Genomic DNA, 25,232 nt, shown 5'->3' with positions numbered 1-25,232 from the left:
CAATCTACAGCAACAGATTTTTAATTTACTATGCAAAAAAAAAAAGCATTGAAAAACAAAAACGCTCACATTAATATTTCATTGGTTCTCTGATTTTTGCATGTGTTCATAATTTCTTTGTATGACAGCCTGGTCAAAAATGATGTCTGCACAACTTCATTGCATTATCACAAATAAAACAATTGACGCCAAGCACAACTTCGCAATATGCTAACAAAATCTTTAAGACATTTAGGTAACACTTTATTTTACAGTGTCATTGTTACATATGTTACATGTAATAACTGTAGTAACAACTATAAATTATGCATAATTACCTGTAATTAACCCTAAACCAAACCCTCATCCTAATCCTTACCCTATAGTAAGTAAGTACATGTAGTTAATTAATATTACTCAGTACTTAAATGTATAATTACACTGTAATACTAACACCTTAAAAAAAAGTGTAACCGACATTTATTTATAATATTTGAACAAAGGGTGAAGATGCCACTTTTCCTAGTCCGGGCATCCCGTTTTGGTCACTACTATATGTCTAACATTAGTAAGTGGAGCATGATACCTGTATATGAGCACGATGACCAGCACAATAAGAGCCACGATGGAAGCTCCCACCCCGACTCCCACCTGGGCCTCTAGAGGGAAGGCAGCGGGGCTCTGAGAATCATACTGCACCCGTCCCAGAGAGAAGTTCAGATTCCCCATCCTCACCTACACAAACACACACAAAAACAGATTCTCATACTGTATCACTAGGGAAAAACCACAAAACCCGAACCGGTTCAGATGTAAGCTGGCATACGGTGAACTCTGGAAGCGTTTCGGCGGCCTCTCGTTTCTTGGACGCTGCCACTGTCGGCTGCTGTGTCGGGGGCTCACAGTACAGGTGGTTTCTGGTTAAAGTCTTCACAGCACATTCTCCATCACCAATCAGAGCGGCCACCTCCTCCTTAGACATAGCCAGGTCCAGATTCTCCCCCTAAAATCCAAATTCAGACAAAGCGCTTGGCATTTGTGTGCAATCCATGGGCCATTCAAGTGTGTAAATAACAATCACACACAGATGAGAAGAGGCTGACCTCCACAGAGATGATGCTGCCGGGTTTGTGGCGGAAGGGTTTGCTGGGGTCGTGTTGATTGAGGGTGTGAAGGACCGGATTCGGCTCATAACTGAAGGGGATGCCGCTGACCGCCTCGAACTCAAAGTGGAGGTTATCCAGGAGGAAACGCACACTGACGGAAGCGTGCAGGGCCTCGGGTCCCACCTCCGGAGTGAGACACAGGATCAGAGTCGAGCTGTTCACTGTGCACCGCTCCTCCACCTGATCAGAACAGGACATGAAGAAACAAGACTGTATTTTAATAACTGACCGGTGAATGCTGGTCGGTTTGTTGATAGAAGGCACAAGCGCAGACTCACTTGTGTGAACTCTACCTGTTTGACGACACAGAGGCTATCTTCAGGACAGTTCGGCTCTGGGACGATTCGACGCTCCCTTCTGAGAGGATCCGCACTCCTCCTCCTCTTCCTCTTCTTCTCCAGAGGGGTCAGGGTCACGAGGATACGTGGCTCCTGAACCACGTCCAGATGCTGGCCAGATACTCTAATGATACGGCCCCCGCTTACAAAAACACAGATGATAAATGACTTGGGTATCATGTATGCAGACTAATAATAATAATAATAATAATAATAATAGCAACACATTTTTTTTATTTCAAAATCACTGATGGAAAAAATAACATTCACTTGTTAATTGGTGTGCATGTCTAAAATAACCATAATATCAACCTACAACCTTTCTGTAAATTACAATAAAGGGTTTTTAATATGAGAAATAATATTTTTCTTGAGATTTTGAAATAAAAAGAATTACTTTAATTTTGAGAACAGCCCAGTCCAAAAAGAAAATTTACAGTGACATTTGACAGATAAATAAATATATGATCACATTACAGCATACATTTACATAAATGACATAAATAGGTCCTACTTACAAAGTCTTAATTTCTTATTTAACTTTATCAACATAAAAAATAAAAATCTAAATAAAAAAAAGCACAAGTATTTTAGAGTAGTATATACATCACTCTTTAAATGGGAAGCTTTTGAGACGTTTTTATTTAAATCAAATAAAATATGCTCCAGCTCTCATACCGTCTTAAAAATAACATTTATTAGCATTTATGATTCCATGAAGAACCTTTAACATGCATGGAAACTTTTAGTTGTACAAACGGTTTTTCATAGTGGAAAAAGGGTTCTTTGGAATACACACTACACACACTTCACACTAAGAAAAACATGGTTCTTTTAAGAACTGTTCACTGAAAAGTTCTTTGAGGAACTAAAAATGGTTCTATGTCATTGTTGCGAAAACACCCTTCTGGAACCTTTATTTTTAAGAGTGTAGGACAAGCAGATTGGAAAATGGATGTAAAATTAAATAAAATAAAACAATAAAAATTTAAATAAAATCCATAAAACAAGATATATTTACTTTATTGAATTGTAAAAGACTTGAAAATGTTTTTCTCCATTGGCAAAATAGCATGTTATACTAAATTTGACTACATTTTCTTTAATTCATTAATGAAAAATAGACACAATCTATTTTCTCAAAAATGGGTCTTAATAACTTTTGCAAATTTGATTAAAAATGGAAAAAAAAAAATTATTAAGAAAGTTGTGAAAATATCAAATTCCTTACCTGAGGAAGCTTTTGGAGGGAGCAGCATGGGTCACATTGGGGTCTGGAGTGTAATGATACATCTTTTCCTGTAGATGGCGCTGAGCTCTACCAAACCGCACTTTAACCTCACTCTCTCCGGTTCTGTTACTCCCTCCAGTCACACATTCAACATGTTCGTTGTTGTACAGCTCGGGAGAACTGTTAGGAACACAGACTGTATTAAAACTGATCAATCTAATGAATTGTTACCAAGTTTAAACAGGAATAAATCCCTCACAAACATATATTTAGGACATAACTCATTGTTTGGGATCTACCACCAGACCACATCAAATACCATCTTTAACAGAAGGATGATTAATTATATAAGACATAATCAGCTAACATGATATCAGTTGTGATGATATCAGATAGTGTGTGTGTGTGTGTGGTCGAGATGACATCATAATGAGATTTACTGATGACTTCTGTTGGATTGGACTGCTGTAGAGGACGATGCTCTACACAATCACTTACATGTGACATGGGACTCCACCAATCAGGATGCTGATCTCACTGGCACGGCCCGTCAGAAGGTTCTGTCCCGTGATAGTGAGTGATGTGCCGCCTGACATTGGGCCTTTCAGAGGAGACACTCCCAATAACACAGGGTCCTTGAGTTTAGGAAAACAGAACACACACACGGCACACGCGTCAGAAAACACTGCCTTACACATGTGGTGCTGTAACAAGGATCTCATCCTATTAAAGCACCTGAATAACACATATAAGATATTTTAAGTAGAGCACAATTCTGGATAAATTGAGAATAAAGATAGAGGTTCAGACAAAATGTTAATTTTGCAGCAGTTTCTTAAAAAATATTGAAATAATAATTTTTTTTTTTAAAAGTCGGTTTTAATTAACGATTCAACGACTTCAAATTTCATTACTGGATGAATCAGTGTTTTTGAACAAATCTCTTGAATGAACTATTCAATGACAAATACATTTTTTAACTGTCTTGTCGCCACCTACTGGTGTAATAATGTAATGATAATTTCAAAAATAGATTTATTTTTTATTTTTTATTGCTACCATAGACATCAAAGTTTATAACTTAACTAAATGGCAAAATGTTTTTTTTCCCCTTGTTTGAAGCGTAAATCTACTTATATTTCCTCCTTTAATTCACCACAGAAAAATAAAATAAGGTTTTAAGGAGGACAAGACAGAAACAGTCTAAGAAAATCCATTTTTGCAGTGTTTAAAAACAGTCAAATATCTCCCTGCCTTTAATAAACACTGCATGAATTCCTTGCATATCATTCAGTCTTGCTAAACCACTGTTATCCCTTTAGTGGCATGATGGATTAATGGTTACCTGGTAACGGAAGCGCTGGGCAGACTGCCCGATTCCTCCGCCTTTAACCTGCACCGAGACATGCCCGCTCAGTTCCCTTGCGCTCGCTGTGGTCTCACAAACAATGCTAGCAGGCACAAAAGAGACCTCCCATTAATCAGTGCAGTGGGTCAATACTCTTCATCACACTGTGGAACTCAATCGCCTGAAGCCATTAATACAATGTCATTAACGAAGGCTAGTAATATACAGCAAGCCCTCACACAAGACCAGAAACACTCAGATCCACTGCTGTTGGATTTACCTGGAGGACACCTCGTATCGGTCCGGGATGACGGTGCAGGGGACGCCTGCTACAGTCACAGACTGCTGGATGTCTTCAGCTCTCTGACCCAGATTAGAGCCAGACACCGTCAACACTGTGCCGCCCTCCACCGGACCAGAAAGAGGCTCAATCTGCCAATAAAACACAAATGAGTAATCAATGTAATCAGTATGTAAATCGAGACTTTGTTTTTGAAAGACGTCTCTTATGTTCTGAAAGGGTGCATTTATTAGATCAGAAATACAGTACAAACACTAATATTGTGAAATATTATAACACTTTTAATAAGTGTTTTCTATTTGAATATATTTGAAAATATATTACTCCAGTCTTTAGTGTCACATGATCCTTCAGAAATCAATTCACTTCTCTGTTTAAGATGAGATCGTTATGAAAAAAAATCATGAATTTAAACGCATTCACGAGACAGCGAAAGTTTGAGAAGGCAGCTCAGCTGAATAAAAATATCTGACTTGTATTTATGTTTATATTAATATAAATGCAAGGTTTAATACTAATTGTCAATTAATATAATAATTATATAAATGTTATATGAATGATACAGAAATATAATTCATATATTATAAATATAATAAATAATTAGTAGCAAAAGATGGGTAATTTTGTCTCTAAATGTTTTTCATTATAAACTGCTTTAAAAATCGAGAGATATACAGGGGGAGTGGCTTATGTCACTTTACTCGCAGCTGATTGGTCCAATTTTGGTTTGCAATCTCTAACACAGGGTGCGTAGATTGTCGTTTCCCATACAATTACTTAAAGGAACCGTATGTAAGAAATGTATTTCAATTAATCATAAAATGGCCCTGATATGTCACTAGACATTAAGAAATCATGTTAATTTCAAATACTTATATCACTGACAACAGTAGTCCGGCCAGGATATTGTCATTTAAAAGTGAAGTTGCAGCCCTCAACTGATGTTGATGTTGTCATGTTGTGTTTTGGCCTGATGCCCCACCCTCCACCTATCTACCAATCACGAAGTCAGTAGTGTTTCAGCATCCGGGTTGCCAGCTCTGCTCTAGTTACCACAGCTGCAGCTACAAACGTGTCGGATAAAAAATGTCTAATGTTACGAAACCTAAAAGACCTCGGTATGATTCCGAAATACGTCGTGACAAAGTCCAGAATAAAACAAGGATTTGTATAGGAGATGCCTTTGAAAGATGGAGATGGCTGAAAACGGAGAATAATTTGAAGACAGACGTCAACGTTGCAGCCTATCTGGCAACCTGGAGTCAGGGGGGAGGGGGGAGGGGATACACCGCTCTACAGTAATTTGAAAGTGATTGCAGTACCAGTTTTGGCCACAATCTTACATACGGTTCCTTTAACCCGCTGCTTAACTACCATAGTATGATGCATCGTTGAAGAAAGCAACTAGCTCGTCACGACTGTTTCCCGAAACCGTATTGTCGCAAATTTGTAATTCAACCACGTTGGTTAAGGATGTCACGCAGGTGGTGGAGTAATAATTTATTCTAATGAATCTGTATGAGATCGAATTAATGACAGATTTCTGCTATAAATTACAGGCATTCTACAGGCAAATTACATACACATCTTACATACACATACACATTATTTTTTCCTCTGTTGCTTTATTTCCAGATTCGGTTAGGGCTATCATAGGGTCATTCTTACGTACTAGACGTAAGAATGACCCTAACCCTACGTACTAGAGCGCGTACGCACATGCAAACTCTTTAAAACAGTGCTTTAAATCTCCTGAAAAACGAACAACCACAACAACCCCGCAACATTACTCACGTTTTCTTCAGTAAGAAGCTTACGTCACTGCACGCAAATGTCATCTAGTTCACCATGTCAGGTGAAATATTTGCTGTCTCATTTCGAAGGCTGCATCCTCCTCCAGAGGTCGCATACTTCATAAAGGATGTCTTATTTCATAACAGTAACCATTATTAAATTGACCGTTATTCTTAGTGAAGCATAGCTTCTTGTAATTTCTAAATGACTTTGGAATGTAGTGGTCAGTTTACTGAAATGAAGCAGCCTCAATGACGTATGCGGCCTACAAATGCGACCTCATTGTGAACTGATATGCCCTGATTTATAAATCCAGTAGACAAAACAATTATTGTACAAACACACAGGTCAGCACGGAAAGGCCGGCCCCTCAGGGTGAGAAACAGACCCACATCTACATTTAAAGGACAAGGGTCACTCCTTCAAGGATGATCATGTATATTTCAGATTAAAAATCTAACAATGCCGTTTAGCCTGGCAGTTTTAATTCAATTTCTTAAAAGGACAGTTCATACAAAAATGAAAGAGTTAAAAATCTTTTTTGTATGATATGGAGGGAAAAGAATACAGAATGAGTGTGAGTAAATGGTGACAGACTTTTCATTTTTGGGTCAACTATCACTTTAACTGACTAAGCACACTGTGAAGGGCTCACAGCGAGCAGAACGTCCCTCACCGTGTGTATGTGAGGTGCAGGGCAGGTCTGCTGGACGCGGCCGGTGCAGGAGCTCTTGAAGACGCAGCTGGAGCGAGAGCCCTCGCACCACACGCACCCGTACTCGCGATCGGCCGTGTGACAGCGACTGCAGTCGGAGCGGCCCACGGAACAGTTATACAGCCGCACTGCAAAGACAAAAACACGTGAAACAACAGCCACGTACACACACTGCAGTTAAATTGGGCTGTCAATTCATCTTTAAGTGCTTTATCCTGTTCTGTACACACACACACTTCAGTAATATTACTTCAGTCTATTTAAAAGAAGCATCCGATTAAGAAATATTACAGAAATTGAATCAAATAAAAAAATAGTCTTTAGTGTATTAATTAAAAACTAGATGAGTACAATTTAAAAACAAAATGTTAGCTTGACAAAGCCTTTCCTGAAAGTTTAAATAACTTAAAAGCATATTGCTAACATGAATTAGCATGTTTCTAACATGATTTAACACGTTGCTAGCATAATTAACATGTTGCTAGCATGATTTACCACACTGCTAGCATGATTTACCACACTGCTAACATGTTTTACCACACTGCTAACATGTTTTAACACACTGCTAGCATGTGTTATGTTATTAACATGAATTAACAGGATGGTAGCATGATTTAACACTCTGCTAGCATAATTAACATGTTGCTAGCATGATTTACCACACTGCTAACATGATTTACCACACTGCTAACATGTTTTAACACACTGCTAGCATGTGTTATGTTATTAACATGAATTAACAGGATGGTAGCATGATTTAACACGCTGCTAGCATAATTAACATGTTGCTAGCATGATTTACCACACTGCTAGCATGATTTACCACACTGCTAACATGATTTACCACACTGCTAACATGTTTTAACACACTGCTAGCATGTGTTATGTTATTAACATGAATTAACAGGATGGTGGCATGATTTACCACACTGCTAACATGATTTACCACACTGCTAACATGTTTTAACACACTGCTAGCATGTGTTATGTTATTAACATAATTAACAGGATGGTAGCATGATTTAACACTCTGCTAGCATAATTAACATGTTGCTAGCATGATTTACCACACTGCTAACATGATTTACCACACTGCTAACATGTTTTAACACACTGCTAGCATGTGTTATGTTATTAACATGAATTAACAGGATGGTAGCATTTAACACGCTGCTAGCATGATTTTAACACTGATAACTTGAATTAGCACATTGCTAACTTGTTTTAGCATGTTGCTAGCATGATTAGCACATTGCTATCATGAATTAACACGTTGTCTTAGGATAGTTGTCAAGCTTTGCTAGTGATAGACAGCTTAAATACTCTATATGTCTTATTTTACAAAGGTTATTCAGTCAAGAGCAAGGCTTTTTGTCAGTCAGCATGGCTTATTGCACATTAACTCTTTTTAACATCAAGCACGTCCTGCACTGTATTTTTTTCATTCATACTTTTCTCAAAAACTGAAATGTGCCCAAATATCTGCTTTATTAAACATTATTTATGAACGTCAGACGCAAGTGCTTTCTTCCGAAGGACATATGCAATTTATTAATAGGAGTACTTTATTTTATTACAATAAGTACATTAATATGTATGATATACCTATTTAATTACATTTATTAAAAATTGATTGTTTTGTTTTTATGCACTGATGCAGAATTATTCACCATCGGCATCGTGCTGCATCGTAAAAACTACTATATTCCACAGCTCTAGCGGATACCAAACACATGAGATGCCAGGACATTGCTATGGTAACAATACAATAATTTAGGGGACTCACTTCTCTATTTAAATGCAGTTGTCACTCCTGAAACTTAACATTGTGTACATGGCCATACAGAAAACAGCACATTCAAAACAGCTAAGAGCCGTCCTACACAAACAATGGATAACGTACCATGAAGGTCCGCTGGGTAATCCATGTGGAAGGAGTCCCTCCTCCTGACTGAGATCATGCTGCTGTATTCCTCCACGACAGCAGAGTAGGAGTACTTTAAAACCAAGAAACAATCACAATCATTTGAAATACCATAACAAAGCTTTACACAGGCATGCAACAGTTATTGCTAGCAGTTATTGCTATATATGCCTGATCTAACATGTTAGCATGTTTTAACATTTTGCAAGCATGATTAGCATGTTGCTAGTATGTTTTAACATGTTGCTAGTATCTTTTAACATGTTGCTAGCATGTTTTAACACACTGCTAACATGTTTTACCATGTTGCTAGCATGATTTAGCATATTGATAGCTTGAATTTGCTAGCAGTTATTGATGACCACTTTAAAGTCGCATTTAGGTTGTGCTCGCGGACCTGGTGTAGCTGGCATGTAATGAAGAACTGAGATGGCTGAGTGTCGTCCACTTCCACATAAGCGTCCACCACCACCGACCGGCCCTCAATCACCAACACACACTGGTAATCAAGATCTTTATCCTTTAAAAAAACACACAGACAAAATATTTAAATGTCAAATAAATGCTGCTAAGTGAGCATAACCAGACATTATGATCATAGTCATAGTCACAGTCTGACCGTGCTAGACTATCAAGCTCCAACAAGCCTCAAGACGTTGCATCACCTGATAGAGGTGTAAGTTGCGTCCCACAAGAGTGATCTTCCTCGCAACATTGACAGGTAGAAGAGAGCTTCCCTGGATGCTCTCCACACACGGACAGGCATGAGAACCTCTGCTCATCAGTAAACTCTCTTCATCCTGATCACACACAGATGGACAATACACTTCATTACACACACCACTGCCTTTAAAGTAGCAGACATGGAATAAATATTAGCTTCTACTATATTTAGCAACACAGACTGACAGAACAACAAAAGTGAGTGTGTTAGACACAGATTAGACAAAAAACAAAATGGACAAATAAAGACAAATGGGGAACAGCCACCAGACCCAAATTAAACGATTAAATAAATGTTCTGGGTTCACTCATTGTTCATTCAAATATTCATTCTTTTTTTTTGTTAAAGAATAAAAAGCCATGAACAAACTACCAGGTACAAGGTGAATCGCATTACAAAAATTGATTTGACACAAAAAGGTATTGGAAAATTGGACAAAAGGGTAAAAAACAGTGTACTTAACGTCATTAAATGGGGAAAAGAACTACAATACCATGTAGCTATCTAGCCAACTATGGTTACATTTAAAACCATTGATTTAAATATGTTTATAAATAATATGCATACAAATATTTAAGTAGTTTGATAGCATAGGGAAACTGGCTAGATAACATCATTTGCAGTACTTCATGGGATTGGGCTGCCACTAAGGTGTTCTTATGACACAATTTGCTTGCTTTGAATCATGGTCATGGTATCATGGTAATGTAGGTTTACTTTATTTTTATTTTTTTTATTTTTTTACCAGAAATTCAGTCCACTGTTAATTGGATTAAAACTAAGATGAAATAATATGGGCTGATGGCTTTAACAAAAGCATATACCACTGATTAACAACCTTGCAGCTCACAGTTGATCTGTCTTCAAAGGTTTTCATGTTTTCGTTAAAAATAAATTCCCTTATGGAGAAAATTAACACGATTTTTTTTACTTCTGGAACCCGACCGTTGCACTTAATAAAATTTTAAAAGATAGTTAATCCAAAAAAACAAAACAAAACAAAAAATATTCTGTCATCATTTACTCGTTTCATTTTCGTTCTGTGTGACTTACTTTCTTCTGTGAAACATAACAAAAAAAACCTTTTTGTCCATACAATGAAAGTCAATGGGGTCAAAAACAACATGTTTGGACCCCAGTGACTTTCATCGTATGGACAAAAAACACAGAGACATTTCTAAAAATATATTTTTCCATGTTCAACAGAAGAACAAAAGTCAAACAGGTTTGGAATGACATGAGGGTGAGTAAATGATCATAAAATTTTCATTTTCTGTGGTGAACTATCCATGTAAACTGTAAGATGGATGAGTCAAAATGAATTTCTGTGCAAATCAACATCATCATGAACCCAGAACATCCCTTTAATGTTGAGACATTAAATGCCTTTAATATATAATTATGGTTAAATTAGTAATAGAGCAGAACTGCTTTCATCTATTTAATTATACATCCCATCATTCACGCATATAATTCCCGCTTTAGGAACGTTCAACCTCCAGCCTCTGCAGCGCGACATGCGAGCAGAGTTCCCCCGAGGAACCACACTCACCAGGAGGAAAAGGTCATCCGAGTCTGACTGGTAGTCTGTGTCTGGAGCGAGGGGGAAATCGGATGAATCAGGCCCTGCCTCACCGTCGCCAGAGGGGGCGCTGGCTGACGACACCGGGACGCCCGTGTCTAAGAGGGCATCTATATCCATCTCCGCCTGCGAGAGGGTGACCACTTCAGTGGAAGATGAGGGCAGCGCTTCACTCAACGGCTCCATTGTCACCACTTCCCCAGCTCTCAATGCGGGCAGCGTCACTTCAGCGGCCTCTTCACGCGATGAATGTCCCACAAGTTCTTCGTATGATTGCGGGGTCGGTGTCGACAGCAAACCTACCTGGATGCGCTCCTCCACCCAAGAGCCATTTTGTGAGAGGGTCGTTGCCTCTGTGAACGAATCGGTTGACTCTGTAGTGGCACTGGATGGGCGCATGGAGGACGTTGTGACGTGGTTGGGGGTAGTGGGTGCATCGGTGAGTGGGGTTGTGGTTTCCAGAGGTGTGGTGGGGGCGGCAGTGGGCTCTGGTGTAGTGGGAGGGGTCACTGAAGGGGTGGTCGGGACAGTGGCTTCATTTGTAATGGCAACCTCAGTGGTCGAGAGGGTTGTTGTCGTGGGTGTTGAGGTGGTATACGTGTACGCGTCAAAGTCTTTTATTGTTTGAGGAGCAGATGTGGGGAGCATGAACTTTAGACGAACATAGGACAACAGAGAGAATGAGGGGAAAAATTAAATAAATGGCAACTGAAATAAACTCAAACAATAAACAATGAACGGAATTAAACTAACAAACAAGCAAGTGTTACATATAGGAACCACAAAAAGGTTATTCAAAGCAAAAAGGAACTGGAAACACATACAGTGGGGTCCGAAAGTCTGAGACCATATTGAATATAGCCAATTTAAAACGTCAAGTAAATCTAGAAATACGTGCTTTAACAAAAGAATATGAATGACAAATTGAATAAGAAATATTTTACATTTTGCACTTGCACTAATCAATTATGTTTGTACCAAAAAAAAAAAAAAAAGAGGACAAATCTAATATTTATACATTCAATTCAACTTTTCATACACATTGTTATGCTTATTAAATAATTGATTAAAAATATATATATAAATACACTACAGTTCAAGTTTGGGGACAGTAAGATTTTTTGTAAAAGAAATGGATACTTTTATTCAGCATTAATAGATGCATTAAATTGATAAAAAGTGACTGTAAAGACATTTATAATGTAAAAAAATATATATATTTCAAATAAATGCCGTTTTTTTAATCTTTATATTTCACCAACTGTTTTCAAACTTGATAATTTTGAATCAAATCATGATATTGGAATGAGTTCTGAAGGTAATGATGCTGAAAATCCCGCTTTGCATCACAGGAATTAAATCTTATATTAAAATGGAAAACGGTATATTTAAAAAAAAAGCATATTTCACAAGATTATGGTTTTCACTGTATTTGTGATCAAATAAATTCAGCCTTGGTGAGCATAAGAGACGTCTTTAAAAAATGTTTTTTACCAAACCCAAACCTTTGAATGGTAGTGTAGATATAAATACTTAAACACACATTTGCTAAGAAATTCTTTTCAATTAGACCTATGCAAAATATGCACTGTTGGTCTTAGACTTTTGGACTGTACCACAATTGCACACAGCATATTAAACTCACTGATATGACTTCACATACTACCAAAAACTTACATTCTGGTTGTAGATGATCGCACCGTGGTCACACGTGGACCGGTGAGTGCACACATGCTGGTGGATGCACCAGTTACATTTCCAACGGCTGTTCACACAACCACTACACCTAAAAACACAACAAGACAGAAAAGAATGGGCCGAAAGTTAGGAGTGACTGCATTAATTAAACCCATCTACACCCCTCTGAGCATTAAGATGAAGACAGTAAAGCTGCCCTGCATCCAAAATAGCTGAGCTCTAGAATTACACATGACTCCCCTAAACTCATCAAACAACATAGAGCCGAGTTCACAGCGTTCCCACATCGCAAATCAAAACAGCATCAGGGAGAGCCGTCCCATCAGCGGCTGTCTGCAGGGGTGTATGGGTAAGGGAGGATGGTCAGGGCAGAGGATATGGCAGGGCTGTGGAATGGTGGAATGTGGGAAACAGCTGTTAAATCATCAGGGACGTGTTACTGAGGTCCTGAGAGAGAGAGACAGCTGCCCTGCCCCTCTCACGCCTCTGGGACATTCTTCAACACATGACAGTCGCTTACCAATGGAGGTTTTAATATTGCTCTTGGCTGATGATGATGATGATGATGATGATGGCATGACACTAAATGGTTAAAAACGTTCTTACATGCATTTATGCTATAGTACAATTTTGCCCACTAAAGTATAGTAAAAATATATTTTGAAGCATGTTTCCAATGTTTTTTTTGTCCCCAATGTTTTTCCATACAATTAAAGCCAATGGAATCCAAAACAACAGCGTTATTGTTTCCACCATGGAATAAAACAAATAAAAAAGGTAATTGTGACTTTTTCGCAGAATTGTAAAGTCCAAATTTCTCACTATTGCAAGTGTACATCTTACAATTGAGAGCAACAGTCGGGTTCCGGAAGTAAAAAAAAGTTGTTAATGGCCGATATTTGCTTCTGTTGAGGCCGTCAGCCCACATTATTTCAACTTATTTTTAAAATAATTGTTGAACAGCAGAATTCATGATGAAAAACTACATTAGTTATGATGCTGAACAGAAAATTCCACCAATCAGAGGGTCGAAAAAAAGCGAAACAGGCCTACACAGCTCTTTAGCACATGAAGCACCGCAAATTACATATTCAAGTTGATCTCTCCAAGTTCTCAAAATACTTCAATATTTGTGTGTATATATAGAGCAGTTTAATATTTCTCTATCATTTTTAATTCCATTATGCTGTTTGCAATGCTTCATGGGATTGCAGTTCTTTCCCTCGCTAAAGACGTTAAGTACACAGTCTTGTACCTTTTTATTTGTGTCAGATTTTCAGATTTCAGAGTTTGTAATGATTCACCTCATAGCTGGTTGTTTTGGTTCATGGCTTATAACGCTTTATCAAAGACTTTCACAATTCTGTTTTTTTTAAAAAAAATGTATTCGGTGCCGGAAACAAGCTTCCATACCCCACTGACTTTCACTGGACAAAAACAGTTCAAGTGCTACAAGTTTGGAATGACATGAGGGTAAGTAAATAATGACAGAATTGTCATTTTTTTTGGAGAACTATCTCTTTAAGAATGAAAAAAAAGGACTGTGTTTCTGTGATTCCTTTACCTGTGTGGAGTTAAAACAGAGAGTTGATGTGACTTACGGCATGCTGCCCGAGAGCTGCTGCACCACAGAGCAGTCGTAGAAGGTGAAGTCTGCGCTCGCTACGGTGACAGTCCGGAAGCGCAGGGACAGTGTGACGGACACAGAATCTGTTATAGAGGATAAACATGAGAGAAGTCTAGCTTAAATGGCTAAATGGATATCATGGCACTGGAACTTCATGTCACAAAAACAAGTCAGCATGAAATCAAAATGATCAATTCATAGTTTATGGAATATTGCTGAATCTATCAAATTATTTTATATCTGTGCCCATAATTATTTTCTTTTTTTAAAGTAACTCCCTTCCCTCTTGCAGCTCATCTCTTCTCTTTTCTGATGATGTTTTCATGACCAGAATTCTAGTGTGATCGTACAGGGATGTACACTACTGTTCAAAAGTTTGGAGTTGGTCAGAATTTTTTTAATGTTTTTAAAAGACATCTCTTATGCTCACCAAGTTGCCATTTATTTGACAAATACAGTATACACAGTAATATTGTGAAATATTAATACAATTTAAAATAACTCTTTTGCCTTAAGGACAGTTTTCATAGGGAATGACTCAAGGAAGCCAAACATCATTTGCATGAGGGTTGTCTTACCCTCTCCCTGTTGTACAGGTGGAAGTCTGTGGGCCTCAGGAGTGGCACAGGTGACCGTGGAGCCCTGGACTGAAGCAGCTGTTTCAGCGTCTTCAAAGAAACACGAGTACATGTCACCCTCTGACAGACTGGGCAAACCCAAGACATCCACAGCGATCTAAAGAAAGAAACATTAGTCATGGTTGTAGTCTCAAAATCATTGCCCAGTAAGACAAAACCATGCATATATATAGCTTTGGGTTTATTATGTCTCATATACACTATTGTTCAAAGTTTGGGGTCTTTTTGAAAGAAATGAATACTTTTATTCAGCAAGGATGCAACATATTGAAAGTGACAGTAAAGGCATTTATAACGTTTTTTCAAATAAATTTCAAATAAATGTGTATTTTTTTTTTTTTTTTTACTTTCTGTTCATCAAAGAATCCTGAATTTTTTTCTTAATCATGATTTGCACAAAAATATGAAGCAGCTCAACTGTTTTCAACATCGGTAATAATCAGACATGTTTCTTGAGCATCAAATCAGCATATTAGAATGATTTCTGAAGGAACATGTGACACTGAAGACTGATAATTCAGCTTTGCCATCACAGGAATAGATTACATTTTTAAATATATTAGAATTGAAAACAGTTATTTTAATTTGTAATAAAATATCACAATATTAGTGTTTTTACTGTATTTTTCAATGAAATAAATGCAGCCTTGGTGAGCATAGGACATTTCTTTCAAAACCATAAAAACATAATCGACATTGTAGTATTTCTAATCAGCCAATGGAATTGCTTTAGGACTGAAGGGGGACTGAATTTTGATGGTGAAATTCTCACAACATCATCATTTATGATTGAATGATTTTATACCATTTTCTGTTCTCCAAGGCTGGCGTTATATTGGCTCAGCGACTCCACTTTCAAGCACTGCTGCTGCTGCCGCTCATCAAAACTCCACAGCCAATGACCTTCAACTGAGCCCAGCCTACAGTCTGAACGCATCCCACACCTGGAGGAGAAAAAAGAAACACGTACGATAACTGACAGATAGAGAGAAATACTCCTAAAATAAACTGAAAAGCCGAAACTACAAGATGAAACTCACCGGCCGTCAAGAACACACCAACCACAGTAAGGGTCTTTCACTGCCAGACAGGAGGTGCAATCCGTGTGCTTATCACACTCTGCCACTGGCCTCTTCTCCACCTGACCACACAGCAGGACAAATCACTTATTCACACATCACACTGGGATGACCCAGAGTTTTCACTCCAGGCATACGGGTGAGTGAGTGTGCTCATGACCTACATTAACACATTTTTGGTGATACATGTATATATCATCATTACTATTGGACACCATTTATGTCTGTCTTAACCAATGAAAAGTATTAAAAATAGCTTGTGACTGATCCTCATAATTCCATTGGATCCTCAAACTGTCAGTCAAACCTCATAGCTCCGCTCACCTCTATCGTGAATGAAGTGCACACATTTTGGACCGTCTCTGCTTGTTTGCAGTGCAAAGGTAAATAAAGAACTGGTTCTTTGAATAAGTACAGCATTTTCTTTACTCAAGTAACACTATATAAAAAGGCTAATGTTTTATGTATTTGAGGAGGGGAGAAGAGTGTCGAGAAGTCTAGCATTTGTCGTTGAGTCATAGCCAATACATTGCCTCCATACACTTTGACTTTTATAACATAAGATTTTGTCCCAAAAAAAAAAAAAAAAAAGTGCCCACATAGCTACAGTAAACTATACAACCTGTAAGTTGGTGAAAACATAATGCGATGCACATACTGCCTCAGATGCGGCTGTTCTAATGATAGACATATCAAGTATGTCTGACATTTGCTATATGCATGTTATATACCAACTATACTACCGTTCAAAAGTCTGGGGTTAGCGAACATTAAAAAAAACTGATCAAAGACATAAATTACATACAAATTTTGGAACAATTAAGTTTTTTAAAGACATTTCTTATGCTCACCAAGGCTGCAATTATTTGATAAAAATTTCAGTAAAAACAGTAATATTGTTTGTTTTTATGATAAATTATTATTGGTGTTCCATTATTTATAATGATTCTTATTATTATCAATATTGAAAACAATATTGCTGACCTTTTTTTTAATCAGTTTTTGCTGATTAATATTTTTGTGGAAAACGTGATACGTTTATTTCAGGATTCTTTGATGAACAGAATGTTTAAAAGAACAGCATTTACTTGAAATAGAAATATATTAAACATTTTTTTTTAATATTTAAACATTTTAAATGTCTTCTTTGTCAGCTTTTAAATTACATTAAATTAATTCAAAAAATTACATTTTAAAATATATTCAAATATAAAATAGTTATTTCAAACTGTAATAATATTTCACAGTATTACTGTTTTTATTGTATTTTATGAATATCAAATCAAATGAATGCAGCCTTGCTGAGCATAAGAGACTTAATGCTTAAAACCCTAAATTATTCCAAACTTTTGAGCGGTAGTGTACTTATGGCATGATTTTTTTAACTCACAGAATGGCTGGTCATGATGTAAACGTGTCTATGGGTGGAATCCAGAAGTAAGTCACTGTTGATGGCCAAACCAGGTTGGATGAGAAGGGTGGAGTAATTCTCCGGCTTTCCCGAGTTACCCAGGAACAACTATCATGAGATAAAAAGCACAATGAACAAACCACGAAAAAAAGTGATTTTAAATAAGTAACCTGACAATGGCTCCTAAGAACTTCCTCAAGGTTTAATTGCATATTTAGGCTTATGAAACTACATCAATTGCAACAGGACACCTTAGAGACGCGAGTAGAACTGGATGCGGACAGGTCTAACTAAAAGTGCTGAAAGTGTCTGCTGAAAAGATTTAGCGCTATTAAAGGAAAAGGACGTACAAGGATCTGAGCGAGGTGCCTAATGCCTCTTGAATTCTATCACAACTGGGGTCGATTTCAGCAAACCAGATTAGAATAGTGAGAATTCCATCAGAAGAGCAGGTATCCTGCTTAAGAGTCTCAGACACCTTATACCAAGAGCTGCTCACGCACTCCGCCCATTCAGGTTTGCGTTTTAACGGGATTAGCATTGACAAACTGTCGGCCACATTCTACTGCAGGAGGAATCATGCATTGCAACATTATTGTATTATGCAAGACTGAATAGATGTGTGTATGTAAGTGTACGTAGAGGAGATATAACTGCATGTGTGTTTGTGTTGGATAAAAGCGTCTGCTAAATGATTAAATGTAAATGTATATATATTAGGGGTGTGACGAGACACTTATCTCACGAGACGAGACACGAGATTGGGTTCACGAGAACGAGACGAGATTTTTGCACAATATTTTATAGAAATCCTCAATGACAAAATTCATGACTGGAAAATAGTCTACAGGTGCATTTTGAAATGTTTTAACTAATAATCTTGTAATGAATGTCATTTCAGTTCTACTTTACGAGTATGAATTATCAAATGCGTTGAAAGACAACAACATACAAGCACTGTAAAAGGTTTTGCCACAAACTCAACTGACTGGCTTTTCTCCTGTATGATTTCACATGAGTCTCTTCAGACCTCACTGTACATTTATGAGCTTCCAGAACTTCTGATTGAGGCTGTGTGTGACCTCCTAATTGAACTCCTTTCCACAAATTGAACAAAGAAATAAATAAATATTTTTTTTCTTAGTCTTATTAAGTGCAAACAATAAGTGCAAGTGCAACCATAATCAAAGTACTGTAGCGCACAGACTCTTTATAATTGTTGTGAAATTGCTGTTTTATTTTGAGTGAGTTTGGGAAAAGGCCGGGTAGAGAGAAACGAGCGAGTTAGGCTGGTGTGTTTGTGTATAGTTGTTTTGCGTTCCGATTAAAAGTTCAGAAACAGAGCCTCCCTTTCTGTCGTTCTTCAGACGTTACAGTACTCTCTCAATATTCAATGTGCAAACTGAGACCAAAACAGCCACAACTACCCAGTCCAGAGATAAGGTTTCATTTTGGGAGACAGGCTATTGAATGCAGCATAATTTGCGCATATCAGGGAGCTTGTGTTTTACTTTCACCATTAAATTTGCGATCGCACGTACTCCGTGTACAGGGAGCAGCGGTGCTGAGCGCGCATTCTACAAGATAAGGCATTTATCCGACGTTTAGGCTCTGTTGCGTAACGAATCATCTGCCATTGTCACGCGATCAGTGAACTGTGATTCCTTCTGCACTGTATGTGACTGCAACTCGTGCTGGATGAGCAGACGTTTACAATGGTTTTTAAATAAAAACAGCAAAACGACATGTAATGTGAATGTAGCGTGGCATATTTTATGCTAATTTCACCCTCACGCTCCGTCTTGGCAATATCGCAAGACAGCTTTTCACTCGACGAGAAATCTCACATTTTAGTCTTGCGAGATCTCATGGCACGAGATCTCGTCACAACCCTAATATATATATATATATATATATATATATATATATATATATATATATATATATATATATATATATATATATATATATATATAGCCCGTATTATGCTATTTTAAATGTTCCTGGTTTTTGTTTTCGATGTCTCCTACTCCTAGGTTTACATACATCCAAGGTCAAAAAACACATTATTTTTCTCATAATATACATTGCAGCATCACCTCTTTTCTCAAAGTGTCTGAAACGATTCGATAAAGGATTCAGTATCTTTAAACGCCTCCTTTCCAAGAGCTTCCTATGATTGGTCAGACAGTTCAGTCTGTTGTGATTGGTCTGCTCTGCTCTGATTGGTCAGATGGTCCAGTCTGTTGTGATTGGTCTACTCTGCTCTGATTGGTCAGATGGACAGTCTGTTGTGATTGGTCTGCTCTGCTCTGATTGGTCAGATGGTCCAGTCTGTTGTGATTGGTCTACTCTGCTCTGATTGGTCAGACGGCCCAGTAGGTTTTGATTGGTCTTCTCTGCACTGATTGGTCAGATGGCCAGTCTGTTGTGATTGGTCTACTGCTTGCAGCGTAGAAATTAAACATCCATTAGCATGTCTGAATTTCAGCTCAGGAGCTTCCTCAGCACTTGATACATAGTGATACGAACAGTAACAATGGCGCCGGTTTTACCATATCAATTCCAGTGCGAGTCCTTGCAAAGTGGATTTGCAGCCCTGAAAACAAAATGTTCTTGACATGTCGACAACACAAACCAAACCCTTCCAGGCCTCAGCTACAACTGTGTTTGAGGGTGTTTCAAAATAGACGTTGTTTAAGGACAGCCAATTAAGACCATAGGCTGGCATTATGCAAATTTGTTACAAACCTACATAAATATGTTACGGAAGTGAGACTGGAATTGCTGACGACTTGTTTAGGTAGTTCAGAATTGATTCCTTCTTTTAAGAACCAATAATTTTATTTATCATGCACATTGATCTTTAAAACTTTGCAGACCTTTAACATTCACAAACAGATTTATTACATGCTATATGAAAAGCATAATGGGGCACTTTATTAGCCAAACTTTAAAACCTTATGCATACAGTGATGACGGCTATTCAAAAACGTTGTCGTCTAAATGCGTCACATGCCTTTCACTGCAAAAATGTCACACACGCTTGTGAACAATGACATTGACTTGTCAAAATGTGTCAAAATAGCAGAGAACAGTGTTTCACTGTCATAGGGAGGTGTGGGTCATGTAATGTTGTCTAGAATTAACCAAACACTACGGTTTAACCTTTGACCATTGAGGCCTAGACGTAACTTGGTCTGTGTTTAAATTTCAGCTCACGAGTCCTTTGAGTTTACAAGCATTGTCAAAATGAGTCAAAATGATTAGTGGTCTCTGAGTAATCGCAAACCCTGCAAATACACTGTTTTATATAACGTGGTTTGTGGTGAAGGCTGCTGAGCAGTCCGACTGAGAAAACACAAAAAAGCTTTAGGTATGCTGTTTCAGCACTATCTTGGCTATGACACATTCGCCCAGAAGGCAAAATATCTTTCCTGCTTAAGCAGACAGATAATATTACCATATTAAGTGGACTAATATTTCCCTAGCGGTTTAAAAGGCATACTATAAATCATAAATATTGTTTTAGAAATGACCAGTTAAAAGAGCTAATTTTCATGTCACATACCTTATGCAAATTGCCCTTGGAGTCACCCAAGAACACAATAGTGTGCCCCTCCTTTACACTAACAGCGACAGCAGTAAGACGGGCGGATGGGCTGTCCCATACGGCTTTGGCTCCAACTGGCTCCCGGCTGGCCATTGGGCTCGGGGTGTGGTCCGAGCCACAGGGATAAGCGTTCAGGGTGTTCTGCAGGACACAATAACAAGTTTTCGTGACTTTGGTTTTGGCAAAACCGTTGTGACATAATCCAGTTTCATGTTGTGTAATAATAAACTCTGCAAATCTCAGGGTTTTTTTGTACCATAAGGGCTTAGTTCTCAAGACTATTGCCTCAAGGTTGTCAAATCCTCTTAGTTCAGAAAGCCAGATTAGATGAAGATTATCTTGGTCTCACACTAGGATGGCAAGACTGCTCCTTTCTTTGTGACTAACGCTATCAAATCTGCTCCAGCGGTCTTTGATAAAATCTAGCCTGAAAGTCATGCCATGTTCCCTCTTTATTAAAAGTGAACTGTGATTCTGTTTGTGTACCAGACTAAAGAACATATGGGGATCAGGAAAATGTGTTTGAATGTTTGAGGATTTGCAAAAAACAAAGAATCATGTATTTGGGTGGTGGTGTTTGTCTCTGGATCCGTAACATTACACATAAAAGGATAGTTTACCCAAAAATGAAAAGTGTTATAATTTTTTCACCCTGATGTTCTAAAAAAAAACTATATGACTTTCTATATGACTATATGACATTTTATGTGCAACATAAAATGTGAGATTTTAAAGAATGTTACAGCTGCTCTTTTCCAGTCAATGAAACTGGATGGGGACCAGCGTCTGTCAAGCTCCAGAAATGAACAAAAAAGCACCTTGAAGCATTATGCAATTATAAACGTAGTTTATATAACCTGTGCAAGTCATCTGAAGTCATATGATAGCTTTGTGTTATAAACAGACCAACATTTTAGTCACTATTTTAGTAAAGCAACAAAAAAGTTAGCAGAATAATAAAATATATATAGTGCGGCTTCAAGAACATGGCCAATAAGATCCCATCTATGGTACATTGGTCACTGGTTTATCTAATCTATGGTACCCTAACCCAAACCCATCCTAACCTATGTACATCCTTTTTTTGTCATTTTTGGAGAATGAACGCATCCATCCCCATTCACTTTCATTGTATGAAAGAGAGCAGCATGACCATTCTACTGAGTATCTCCGTTAGTGTTTTACAGAGGAAAGTAAAGGCCCGGGTATACTTCATTTTCCACGTTCCTCTCCTTTTGAGTGCGCAAGCCTTTCAAAGTATACTGCTTTGGCTATGAGCACGGAAAGACGTGATCGGCATGTGCACACTATCTAGTGGACTTTCTTTTAAGCCCTCATGTCACTCGCGGACACAAAAATTGGGCTGCATGCGGACAGTGTGCGACAAAAAGTTTGGAACGTAGACTGCCAAAGTATACTTTGGGCCTAGGTCATACAGGTTTATAACGACATGAGGCTGAATGAATTATTAAAGAATTTATATTTTAACAGGCAATTCTCTTCTTTCTAGAAGTCTTCTAGATATCTAACCCTCCTCAGACATGTATTTCTCCTTCCTACCCTCTCTTCTAGCAGACATCATTAGTAGATTAAGCTTGTGGGGTTTATTGATCCGAATAACCCTGTTCAGGAGTGAGCAGGCCGGGTTCTGGATGCTGAATAAGCACATACATGGATGTCATGAAGAGGTTGTTTGCCTGCGAGCCCACATCTTTGAGGTCTTTGATTTGTCTAAAGATCTTGTTAGGACTAATGCTAGGTAGGCCTGTCTTATGCTCATCAAAGAGTAAATCATAATTCACTCAGATCATGGCAGGCAGAATAGTATGAGCTAAAGCAGTTTGCCTGAGAATTAATGAGGAGCAATGCTTCTAAATTAGAATAAATGTTAGTTTGAACACACCGTTAGAGGAAAACGATGCGGCCCAGTTCCCTAGAGATACACTGTGGGCATTCTTTTCCCATTTTTCCCATGCTTTTCAATCAAAGTTAAACTACTATGATGATTATGTGGAAACGGTTGACCTCAAAACCTATTTATATGGATAATTTATATGTATAATGTTTCAATGTGAAGTGAATCTGTCAAATGTTCCTGTAAAACAAACACTGTAAGACTGTATCAGAATCAAGTGTGATGAAATACATATTTAGCATCAATTACATTTTCTGGCTTCTTCAAGGCTTTTTTAACCCTCTTTATTTAAGCCCAGCAGGTCAAGGCCACTTTTAACACTGGGTCATGTAGCGTTTGGGGTGCTAACATCATATTGCTAAGCCATAGGTATACAGTGTGAAAAAATGTGGTGTGATATACTAAAACATACTTTTGTGATTATAGCCTACTAAAACACACACTTTTCACACTCAAAAAAATGTTTTTTCATTCACAAAAAAAAATCATTCACAACAAGATCTAACATTCATTTAGAAAATAAATAGGGTACATTTTCCTTTTTTACAATAATATTGTGTCATAATTAAACTACAGTTTAAGGGTATACTTGAAACTCTTTACTCACTGTGGGCAGGTTGGCACAGTTGGATTTAACGTCGTACTCAATGTATGCCACCTTATTGCCATACTGTGTGTAGCACAGGTCTCGTGTAGCATCAATAGCGCGGTCCACTTCATCCAGAGAGTACACGCACAATGCCGACTCCTCACTGGGTCCATTAGCGGCACTAACAGCCGTCGAAAAAACTCCCATCAAAACTTGCGAGCCTCTAGATTCCTCACCACCCACCTGAGCCCCCTGGAGTAAACTGTAGTTCCTTCCTGGCGAGCCTGAGTGACACAGTAGCGGTACCTCAACGTAAGAGTAATACGCCTGATCGTCCAGACAGACCCGTGCCACATACGTACGATATTCCCGTGAGGAAGCTTTCAGGTCGCGCCTATAGAATAAAAAGTAAACGTGGTTGCGTCGAGCAAAGGTTGCGACAAAATTGTGATCGTACTCCGAGAGGCGTCCGGCAACGGCGAGCTTGGCAGTTTCCTCGTAGGAAAACACTGGCTCTGCCGAAAGTTGGCGAGTGGAGACCGGCGGGTGACTGCTGGTGTAGCCTCGGCCCACATACAGGACGGGATCCTTGTCTTGCGGTCGCACCACAAGCCCGACCGTTGACACCGTAGGGTCGTTAGCTGCCACATACTGTGTATCAACAGGTCTCTCGGCAGAGAAGAGGACTTGGTTCACATTGGCTAGGCTGCGTTTCTGGCAGGTGCCCTGGTGTACGCTGCCACAGGTGATGAGCTGGAGGGAGTATGGATCCACCAACAGGAGCTTGTTGTGATTTCTAACGAGCCCAGCCTGAGGGCAGTTCTCCAGGGTTACCGGAGGCAGACAGTCCTTGCTGTCTCTCACTGGGCCGGTTCTCTCATCCAGTTCAAGACGGAGCCCATCGAGCCCAGCCAGCTGGAACAGATGGTCCAGAGCCCCCACGTAGACCGTTCCTACGCTGGGGTCAGGGTGCAATGCCAGGTGCTGGAAGACTGTGTTGTCGGAGGAGAAGCGAGGGTAACTGCTGTGGACCCCCAGAACACCCAGGATGAGGGACTGAAGCAGGGTCAAGATGAGGGCCATCCCACACTGCACTGCAAACACACTGATCGCATATGACATGAGTCAGTATTACAGCAGTATTAGCTCACAGCACAGTGCCAAACATAGTACAGTTCATCAAAGGCATGTTAGGGATAACTTTACACTAAGAGTTTTTAAGATTAAGACAAGTTCCAATGGGACTGTCCTTTTGAAATGAATATTAATAGAAAAAATGTAATAAGTAAAGTAAAAAAGTACTGTGGTGGTACCATGGTACAGTATATATATATATATATATATATATATATATATATATATATATATATATATATATATATATATATATATATATATATATATATATATATACATACATATACACACACACATACATACAAACAGTACATACTGTATAATTACAATGTCCCATGAGCATGGTATTACCATGTTAAATGTACAAAATCATTACAGTATTTTTGTTTTGTGGACATGGTACCATGTCATATTAACCATAGG

The 25,232-nt window shown here is 38.4% G+C and overlaps 1 protein-coding gene across 2 annotated transcripts in view; it reads right to left on the bottom strand.

Annotated features, from left to right (window-relative positions):
* plxnb1a (plexin b1a) overlaps positions 1 to 25,232 on the bottom strand; it is a 77,321-nt gene that overhangs the window by 9,293 nt on the left and 42,796 nt on the right. The window contains exons 3-23 of one of the 2 annotated variants that reach the window (XM_079849447.1): positions 23,691 to 24,777; positions 21,127 to 21,309; positions 17,535 to 17,663; positions 16,106 to 16,206; positions 15,871 to 16,009; positions 15,006 to 15,162; positions 14,402 to 14,510; positions 12,780 to 12,888; positions 11,073 to 11,753; positions 9,462 to 9,596; positions 9,194 to 9,316; positions 8,776 to 8,869; positions 6,834 to 7,000; positions 4,343 to 4,494; positions 4,060 to 4,165; positions 3,213 to 3,349; positions 2,715 to 2,894; positions 1,424 to 1,625; positions 1,083 to 1,325; positions 806 to 982; positions 566 to 714 (exon numbers count right to left, since the gene is read on the bottom strand). In XM_079849447.1, coding sequence (XP_079705573.1) covers positions 566 to 714; positions 806 to 982; positions 1,083 to 1,325; positions 1,424 to 1,625; positions 2,715 to 2,894; positions 3,213 to 3,349; positions 4,060 to 4,165; positions 4,343 to 4,494; positions 6,834 to 7,000; positions 8,776 to 8,869; positions 9,194 to 9,316; positions 9,462 to 9,596; positions 11,073 to 11,753; positions 12,780 to 12,888; positions 14,402 to 14,510; positions 15,006 to 15,162; positions 15,871 to 16,009; positions 16,106 to 16,206; positions 17,535 to 17,663; positions 21,127 to 21,309; positions 23,691 to 24,777 — 4,560 coding nt within the window. The remainder of the gene's footprint in view (positions 1 to 565; positions 715 to 805; positions 983 to 1,082; positions 1,326 to 1,423; positions 1,626 to 2,714; positions 2,895 to 3,212; positions 3,350 to 4,059; positions 4,166 to 4,342; positions 4,495 to 6,833; positions 7,001 to 8,775; positions 8,870 to 9,193; positions 9,317 to 9,461; positions 9,597 to 11,072; positions 11,754 to 12,779; positions 12,889 to 14,401; positions 14,511 to 15,005; positions 15,163 to 15,870; positions 16,010 to 16,105; positions 16,207 to 17,534; positions 17,664 to 21,126; positions 21,310 to 23,690; positions 24,778 to 25,232) is intronic. The other variant, XM_079849448.1, reaches the window with a different exon arrangement.

This window comes from Squalius cephalus (assembly GCF_949319135.1).
Source record: "Squalius cephalus genome assembly, chromosome: 18".
Classification (NCBI taxonomy): domain Eukaryota; kingdom Metazoa; phylum Chordata; class Actinopteri; order Cypriniformes; family Leuciscidae; genus Squalius; species Squalius cephalus.
This window is presented reverse-complemented; position numbering and strand designations above follow the sequence as displayed.